General features: G+C 43.9%; 1 protein-coding gene across 2 annotated transcripts; it reads left to right on the plus strand.

Annotated features, from left to right (window-relative positions):
* The first annotated feature begins 5,044 nt into the window (after positions 1 to 5,044).
* Positions 5,045 to 7,975, plus strand: hey1 (hes-related family bHLH transcription factor with YRPW motif 1). 2 transcript variants are annotated; one of them, XM_029513353.1, is made up of 6 exons: positions 5,045 to 5,178; positions 5,365 to 5,440; positions 5,564 to 5,647; positions 5,766 to 5,847; positions 6,178 to 6,426; positions 6,514 to 6,848. In XM_029513353.1, the coding sequence occupies exons 1-6, from the start codon at positions 5,093 to 5,095 to the stop codon at positions 6,846 to 6,848; spliced, it is 912 nt and encodes a 303-aa protein (XP_029369213.1). In that variant the 5' UTR covers positions 5,045 to 5,092. The 2 variants fall into 2 exon arrangements, with proteins under 2 accessions (XP_029369213.1, XP_029369212.1); XM_029513352.1 differs by having other exon boundaries at positions 6,178 to 7,975.
* Positions 7,976 to 9,344: the final 1,369 nt, after the last annotated feature.

Consider the following 9,344-nt stretch of genomic DNA (forward strand, 5'->3'; position numbering starts at 1 on the left):
AATTAACCTAGAGATGCTTGCCTTTGAACTGTGGGAGGAAACCCACGCAGGCACAGTGAGAACATACAAACTGCACGCAGCGAGGCCCCAGGCACGGGGATCAAACCCATTGCCTTCCTGCTGTCCCAAAATATCATCTAAAACTACAAAATTATATCTAAATCCGAGGTCCTGGATAGTTAAAAGCACAATAATAATAATGATAAGATGAAAAATATTTTCAAAATCTGATAAAAAATGAACAGTGCAGAGATGGAGTTGGACTCTTTGCCTGTCTGTCTGTGAGTGACAGAGAGGCAGAGGGAGGCCCTCAGACACTTCCCATGGGGAGAGTAGACAGAGATGAGTGTCAGCGGGTCAACTTTGACACATCCTTCACTTCCTCAATACATGCACACACTGAGAAACACATAACCAACACAGAAAGGGGAGAAGAATACAAGTCAAGAGGGGCGGAGGAGAGGACCCCCACTGACAAAACTCACAGGGGAACTGATAGACAAGGGCAAACAATGAAACCGCGTTCAAACCCCCACCCTCTTTAAGAACAATATGTGTGTGTGTGTGTGTGTCTCTCTCACCCACACACACCTCATAGACACACAAAAGGCACACACATTCTTAAACAATGTTTGTCCCTCTCACTCTCTTACCCCCTCTCGCTCGCCCTCTCTAAAGGCACAATGGTCGGGTGTCACACACGTCTGGTGCAGAATTAGCCATCGCTTCCTCTCCCTGTCAGGGGAAACAAAGTTAGCCTTCCTCAGTGCTCCACACAGTTCTATTTATAAACAATAACAAGGCTCGCCCTCCGCTGGTTTCACCACAGAGTGGCTCGATGTATTGTTTTGAGCGGACGAACATCTGTCTGTGGCTAACCTGCAGACGCCGCAGTTCTCAGTGTCTCCAAATGAGTCACTGACGGTCACACCTTCCAAAAATGCACCACTTTAGATAAACATTAAAACTGAGAAATATTTAGGCATGCTTAGGCAACCCTAACCCCTGAGTTAAAGAAGTGCAGTTCTCTACAAGCATGACATTGTGACATCACAACAGGAAGCTGATTACAATCCAGCCTGATAGATGCACAAATATGAGGGGGAACCTTGAAGCACCAATTTGTATCTGAATGTGATTTCTAGGAGACAGACCTTCTAGGATCAGAAGAATGCAACAATTTAGAGCCGCCATCGTGTTTGTCCGTTCTTCGTCTGTAGAAAAATAGCCTTGCATCCTTCACTCAGTTGAGGGCTCCTTATAAGACATCACTCTTGTGTTAATGTAAAGATACAAAAACCATAATTACAAAAACATATCTGTCCATAGATGTTTTTATTTAATTTATAAAGTCTATTGCTTCATTTTATCAGAAAAAAAAAGTAGGAAAGATCTTTATTGACACTTAAAAAATCACAAAAGTTTGACAGCTCTTCTCTGATGTGCAGGAGAAGTGGCACAGAAAACTACAGAAAAGCTCTTATATTAGAAATTGTTCTAAATTTTACAGACTGTAAACCTAGTTGGGCTCTGCCTGGACCTTCATTTGAGCCATGAGGCGAAAGTTTGGCTGAAACTTTGTGCTGATTGTTTTCAGACCGAGTCCACATGTTACATGGTTCTAATTATATCTAAAGATTTGATTGCATTGGCATTGACCAATCAAGCTTGTGAAACATTGTTTGTGTTGATAAATGCATAAATGTATCTTTTTGGAAGTCAGCCTATGATGACAGGATTTTAAGAGCGACGCCATCAGGAACATTTAAGTGTTTTTTGCCGTTAACAGCTTTGCATGACTTTGTTTGGTTAAGGAGCAACTAAGAGTTCCTGAACTTGATATCAACATCATTCATCAATGGCAGTCTGTCAGCACTTCAGTAAAACTTAATTTACACCCACTGCAGTCATGTAGAGCCACGTGAGCTGCTCGAGGAAAATCATATCCAAACAAGTTGATACAATTAAACACCTGATGACATGTGGACCATTTTATAAATATGTGAAGCAGAGACATTACGCTTGATGCAAAAATTATATTTACAGCATGGAGGAAAATATTTTGGTGGAATCCCTCATTAAAACAGCTTCAAAGCTTGGTAGTAGGCACACAGACATCCAACTATTTCCATTTCCTTTTGGGGAGCCGAAACTCAATTTATGTCTGCTCTGATGACATGTTATTGCTGCAAAACACACACTTGCGGCTTACTAATGTACTGAAATTCAAAACCTTTTGATTTTACATAGCGAGAGGGCAAAGCATACAGAAACATATGATTTTCTGGCCAAAATGTGTGTCCCTTTATGACAGACACTAAACCATATGTATTAATATTTGGTGTTTTATAGAATTTGGCAGCTGAAGATGGAGTCTGAAAAGACAGAATTCCCTTCAAGTTAATGATTTTGAGTAGGAGAGAGGCAAGAGCCAGGATTGAATCCAAGAAAAAAAAAATCGGGGAAAATATGTGAAAACAGGAAATTAGACATGAAAGAAAAGGAGAAAAGAATACATGAGCAGAGAAAGAGCGATGGAGATGGACCGTCACTGCGGCCTCTGATTGTTTTGGCCCCGAGTGTGATAGGGTTTGGTGGCCTGATTTGCAGTGGGAGAGAAGGGGAGGAGGAGGAGGAGGGTGGTGATTTGATGATGCCATGTTGTGGGCCCTCACCTTCAAAGGGCGGCTCCTGAAAGGCCCTACTAATCACAACATGTGATGAGACCGGTAGAACAAAGACAGCCGGGCAGAAAATAACAGCGTGGGAACTCTGGGTGAACTTGAAATACAACAAGAGGGCTCACCCACTCCCCCTCCTCATCCTCTCCCCCCTCCAACTCCCCCTCGTCTCACACACACAAAGTTAGAAACTTAATGTGGACGCACACCTGTGTTTATTGTGACAAAGGCTTCAGGTTGCATGATCTCGTACGTGTTGTGTGTGAATGCGGCCCAAACACTCCCACTGCCCAACACACACACCAATACACCTCTCTATGAATGTGTGAGTGCCTCTGTGTGTCTGTCCTACTCCAAGCATAGCCTTGTACAACAACAATAAGATGAAAACAGCCCTAAGTGCTTCCTCTCATTCATATGAACCAAAAGAGGCATCCTCCTCTCGCTCTGCAATGACTGTTACGCCTTTGGTTGCTTTTTGCTTCCACTGATAAAGATCACCGTGTCATTATGTGTGTTAGTACTTAATAATCTTTAATTAAGCGCTTTCAGTTTAATCTTTAGTAGCACAACATAAAAAAAAAGACCTCCCAAAATGAATGGTGATTTCAATTCATATTGCAATATAGCTTCCATATCTGAGGAGTCTTGGTTTTATATTTCCTCAATGAAATGTACAAAACACACATTTCATTGCTTCATTTTCAGTTTTGTTGTCTGGAGAGTGTCTTTCACAGGAAGAATTATGTGTCTGCTTTTTTTTATTATTATTATTCAAAGCAACCTCCGCTGACATTATGAAACATATTTTTTCCTTTCAGATTGTAAGACAGGACAAAACAATTATAGCATCCTGCCAGCAACAACTGGTCTGTAAAAAGCTAAAAATGATGCCAACCACGCTCTAAATTCAGTTTTTAATGCATTTCTAAGGGACAAGCATTAGCTCATTTACTTGAGTTGCATTTTTATTTGGATCATCTAAACTGAATTGGATTCATGTAAACTTCCTATACTCCCAAATTACCATTATTTGACAGATTATGTATTATCTGTAAATATCTTGTGAGAAACAGCACCTGATTGTAAATTCTTTATGTGCTTTTGACTGGATTAATGTTTGTCGGTTTATTAGGCCATAAACTGGAAATCTAAAAATTATGTGATGATGCATAATCTCATTTTCTTTAAAGTTCCTCACTTCAGTATAAAATAACATTAACTTAACATAAAGTTGGAATGTTGTAGTTTACTGGCTACAGTTATTGTACCTCCACCAATGCTGCAAAAAGACTACCTATAGGTTGTTTTTTTATGAAGTTGTGTTTCATGACAATATTCTTTCAGTGAAACGTCAGTCAGCTGTTTGACATTGGCACAGTTCACACCCTGCAGGAGACCCTCCACTGAAGAGCTGCAGCTCCACACACAGTAACATGAGCCCTCCGTGTATACAAACACACACCAGCGGCTCTGTCAAATTATTTGGGGGAGTGTGACCATTATAGGAGCCTCCAGTCTTGTGGTGGTGATGATGTGGAAACTCCAGGGAGAAGGGATGGAGGACGGCTTTGATTGCGTTATGGCCTTTTGTTGGGTCCTTGAAGTCCCCACAGCGTCTTTACGGTGCATGAGGTCTCTCTGTGGGGTAAGATTAGACTCGGTGGCTTCCTCTGGTTGCGGCGGTGCTCCCTGTCTCTCCTCCAGGGCTGAGTCAGTATTGGATTACAGGTTCACACGCTCGCTCGCAGACCGCCCGTCGCCCCGACCAATTGCTCCATTCATTCCAGCGCCGGAGACGGCCGCCGGCCTCTGATTGGTTATCAGCGCCGGTTGGGGAACTTTCCCACGGCCAGCGCGTGCTGACAGCCGGCCAGCCACTCCTCATCACCACCGGGACACACACGGGGGAGGAGGGGGGGGGGCAGTCAGGGGCCGAAAGTCCATTGGACCGCTGTCAAAGTTTCTCCAAAGATCCTCTCTGATTGTGAAGATCAGCCACTCTCGGGAGTTGAGAGGGAGCGCTGGTCCTTAAAATGCTGGAGAAGGAGGAAGACCGCGCCACGTTGGAGAAAACTGCTGAACAGCTGCACATCGGATCCCCAGAGACTGGAGCTCCTGTTCTGGGTGGCTGGTGGATAACTCACCTCCAGAAATACTGTCAGAGTGAGACGTCTGTCCGTCTCCCTCATCTCAGTGCTGCCAAAGCGCACTGGGGACGTGCTTGGGTCCAACTGCGCTGTCAGTCAAACCCACAGCCGCCCTGTGATTGGCCGGTTTGGCCCAGGCCCCGCCCCCGCTGGCCGGCAGCACTGTTGAAATGACACCGTGGGAAAGCAGCGAGCTTCAAACAGAGGCGCTCCGGGCGGACCTGGACAGACGCACCGAAGGACTATTGTGGACTAATCAAAATGAAGAGGAATCACGACTTTAGCTCCTCGGACAGCGAGCTGGATGAGACGATTGAAGTGGAGAAGGAGAGCGCAGATGAGAATGGGTATGTTTATTTCTCAGTTTATTTGACACGGAACTGAAGTTTTCTTCGGATTTCTTTCCATTTTTGTTTTTTTGTTCAGGTCACTTAGCCGAAGTGGACCACACTGCTGTAAAATATTTATATAGGCCTAAATTTGAAATATTTGTCAAACAAATTGTAAACAGTCACTGTATTTTTTCCTTGCAGGAATATGAGCTCTCCTCTCGGCTCCATGTCTCCAACTACATCGACTCAGGTGCAGGCGAGGAAGAGGCGTCGAGGAGTAAGTGATTTAATTATTTTATTTATTTTTTTTTTAACATAAAAACCTAATCATGCAGTAGGAAACACTGTGAGCTGTGTCCATTCTGCAAATAGCTAAACAAGGTGTGCTCTGTCTCCGCAGATTATCGAGAAAAGGCGCCGGGACCGGATCAACAACAGTCTGAGCGAGCTCCGCAGGCTGGTGCCCAGTGCCTATGAGAAACAGGTAGGAAGCAGGCGTCACCTCCAGCACATAAAGTGTCAGAAACGGAAAATTATTTATGCTCCTCTAGTTTATTTATATGTTGGCTTATCATCTCCAACTTCTCTCCGCCACAATTAAGGGCTCGGCGAAACTGGAGAAAGCAGAGATTTTGCAAATGACTGTTGATCATCTGAAGATGCTCCATACAGCTGGAGGCAAAGGTAAATGTCTGAGAGTCACTGACAGTGACACATACCACACACGTGCCGAATCAACAAACTGGGGGGGAAACCTGGACATGCAAATCAAGTCCATTCTGTTTCCTTGAAAAATAAAGAAACAGCTTAATTAATACTGAATAAATCATAAAACGTTTGGGTTGAATATTTGAATATTTCCACCAGGCCTGTCTAATAAAACCTATCTTGTTTAATTTCTCACACTTCTCAAAGCCAAGTGCTAATTGATTGGTGGCAAAGCTTTTTCTAACCCTTGTCTAACTTGTTTTGCCTTTAACTAACCAGCTGTATTCCCTCCCCTCCTCCCCTTAGGTTACTTTGACGCCCACGCCCTGGCGATGGACTACCGTGGCCTGGGCTTCAGGGAGTGTCTGGCTGAGACAGCTCGCTATCTGAGCATAATCGAAGGCTTGGACAGCACCGACCCCCTTAGGATCCGTCTGGTGTCCCACCTGAACAACTACGCCAGTCAGCGAGAGGCTCACTCCGGCCTGAGTCACCTGGCATGGGGCTCTGCATTTGGATCTCCCCCTGCCCACCTCACCCACCCTCTCCTCCTCCAGCACCAACAGGGGGCACCTTTGGCACCTTTACCCCGCAGCGCCACCAGCAGCCCACAGACTCCTCTGACGTCCACGTCGACTTCATCTACGTCTTCCTCCTCTTCGTCCTCATCATCCTCATCGGCTGCAGAGACTCACGTCCCGGGCAGGCGCAGCAGCAGCACCACCCCCCACTCAGATCAAGGTCCGATCCGGGTCCCCCCTACGACTGCAGCTCCTACCACAGTCCTGCACCCTGCCTTGGTTCCCTCATCAGCGTCCAAGCTCTCTCCTCCTCTCCTCTCCTCACTCTCAGCGTTCCCCTTCCCCTTCAGTGCCTTCCCCATCATCTCCCCCACCACCACCCTCAGCCCCCCAGCTCCAACGTCCACTGTGGGGAAACCCTACAGACCTTGGGGTATGGAGATCGGAGCTTTCTGACTGAAGTGAGCACCTCAACACAACCCACATTTAGACTCAAATCACTACCCAGCTGAGCTGGACATTCAAGGACAAGACTTTTTATGTTCCCTACTAAGAAAGTACTATTTTTTTTTTTTTCTATGACACTGACATCCCACAGAGGATCTTGTTAGATGTAGGATTTGTATTTTCTTGCTAACGTATTGTGTTTTGTATAGAAGAGAAAACAGTGAGGAGGGAGACCACAACAAAAAAAAAAAAAAAAAGCAGCCAGAGTGATTTATTGTGTTGATTAGCCTGTGTTCCTGCCCACTCCCTTAAAAGTTTTCACCCACTGTTGTCCGCCTATCAGGAATGGCTTTTCCAGATGGTCAAGCAGTTGCCGTCCGTCAAGTTCCTGGGTGAAACTGTCCCCCTTTTGTTTTGCCCTGAGCTGAAACACCCAGTGTTCACGCCCTGGTTACTCAGAGAGGGTGGTGTGAAAGGAGGGCTTGAGGTGATGCAGAGTCAACCTCTTTTTATAGCATTTTATGGGGTGGAATAACCGAAACCAGGTGTTTGTTCGACTAAATACTGAGAACAGAAGTTAGCTATCAGCTTGGTTGCAACAAACCTAACCACAATTTACCCACGACCTCTTGATGTTCATATGGTGCTCCACTGTTTAAGCTTACATCTTTAAGCTATGTTCTACAGTAAATTCTGTCCTTAACAATCCAAGGTTCACATATGTTTTACCAATTTTTACCAGCCTTTCCAATTGTTTCTCATGCAAATGATGTTAAGGTGATTTTTATGACCTTGTCTCTTGTATTTGCCCAGCAGAGCAGCATTGTCCATTAGTTTTTACCAAAAGGCAGCCATGCTTCATCCATGAGAGCATGTGCAGTAAAACAAAACCCCACAGTTGTTGTGTTCTTTTGTTTTGTTTTGTTTTTTGTCATTGTCTTTAAACACGTTTAGAAATTCTACTTTCTTGTCTCCCGCTGATATTTGTGGCCCTCGTGATAAACTTAATTATGAATGTGTATATCTTATGGTTGTACAAAATACAAGCAAGCACTGACAAATCATTTTCAGCTTTTCAAAGTCGTTGCTGGTGGTAAAGACAACTTCCCTTTAATAAAAAAAAAAAAAAAAAAAAAGCTCTGATACATCGCCTGTTGCTTCATCGCTGATTTTTCACTTTTGCGTATGTTACATCTGTTTGTGAAGTGTGCATGTACTGTACGTGGCCACAGTTGTTTGCATGTGTGTGTGTGTGTGTGTGTGTGTGCACAGTACATGGTGATGCCTGGTATCAGATGAGGCTGCTTGTTTCCCTCAGCAGCCCTCTGTGTGTGCACAGGAAACCATTAACAAGGAGGGGATATCCTGGACAATAGCAGCCCGGCTGGCCCCATGCGCTCCGTGGGAACTAGAGGAGGAGGAAAGAGGGAGGGAGGGAAGGTTGGAAGAGGATGAAAATGAAGGCGGGATTGAGCATAGAGTAAGAGATGGAGGGAAGAAAGAAAAAGAAGAGGGAGGCCAGAGGAGGGAGCAGGAGCGAGACTAAGAAACTGTGAGAAAGGAAGTGTGCGGAGAACAGTTTTGTCTCTTTGCCATCGTTTCAGCTTGCACCAGCTGCACCTTCTGTTCTCAGCTCCTACGCTCTTCTCTCCGTCTGCTGGACCAAAATTGTTCCTCACTTGGCAAAATATCCCTACCTCTTTCATTTGTTTGTTTATAATGTCTGATCTCTCTTCCCCCTTTCATCTCTTTCGTCATTCCCCTGAAACTCTTCGTCTGTTATTGAGGATGCTGCAGGGCCAGATAGTGATGTAAGTGTCGCTGCAGCCAAATCCACAAGGTCAATCACATTTTCAGTGAAGCCAACTTGTCTTTTGCCTCCCCCAGCTGGTCATAGGTGGTATTTCAACAATTGTGATTGTTTCATTTTACTTTGTATATAAATGTATGAACTACACAGAGTGATGTATAAATTAGTAAGTAGTTATTACAGTCTCTGTAAAAATTCAGTTGTTTTTTCCCGTTGAATCTGGTAATGTAGAAGAATAAACACTTAATCAATAGGACGAATGCTTCAAGTACAAAATTACAGCAAATGGACTTTTAATGCAAATGGCCGCTCACGTGTAAAATCTGATTTCTTATAGCTTTTCTCTCTAACAAAATGTAACCTTGGAAATATAATTAAACTGCAATGTCATCTTCACAGTGGTAAAACAATAAGTAGATTAATAGATTAGATAGTCAAAAATGAATTGAGAGCATGTGTGATACTTCATCAATTGTATAAGTCATTCATCACAAGCATTCAATCTTTTGAGTGTCTGTTAGTTTCATAGACTTTTTATGGACTTGTGATGGCAAATTATAAAACTATGTTTTACAGTCTTATTTACAATTTGGATGAGTATAAACTGTTGGTTTTGTTGTATCAAAATGTCTGCACTGACAAAATCAATTATATAATTTTTTTAATTCGCTTCATTGAAAGATAGTCAGCACATT

The sequence above is a fragment of the Echeneis naucrates genome, chromosome 11 (genome assembly GCF_900963305.1).
Source record: "Echeneis naucrates chromosome 11, fEcheNa1.1, whole genome shotgun sequence".
Lineage (NCBI taxonomy): Eukaryota > Metazoa > Chordata > Actinopteri > Carangiformes > Echeneidae > Echeneis > Echeneis naucrates.

Bases quoted from the DNA above. Each gene is read 5' to 3' on its own strand.
- hey1 (XM_029513352.1), top strand. From the start codon at position 5,093: ATGAAGAGGAATCACGACTTTAGCTCCTCGGACAGCGAGCTGGATGAG. The intron at 5,179-5,364 runs GTATGTTTATTT...TTTTCCTTGCAG, and splicing joins GAGAGCGCAGATGAGAATGG to GAATATGAGCTCTCCTCTCG. The intron at 5,848-6,177 runs GTAAATGTCTGA...TCCTCCCCTTAG, and splicing joins CCATACAGCTGGAGGCAAAG to GTTACTTTGACGCCCACGCC.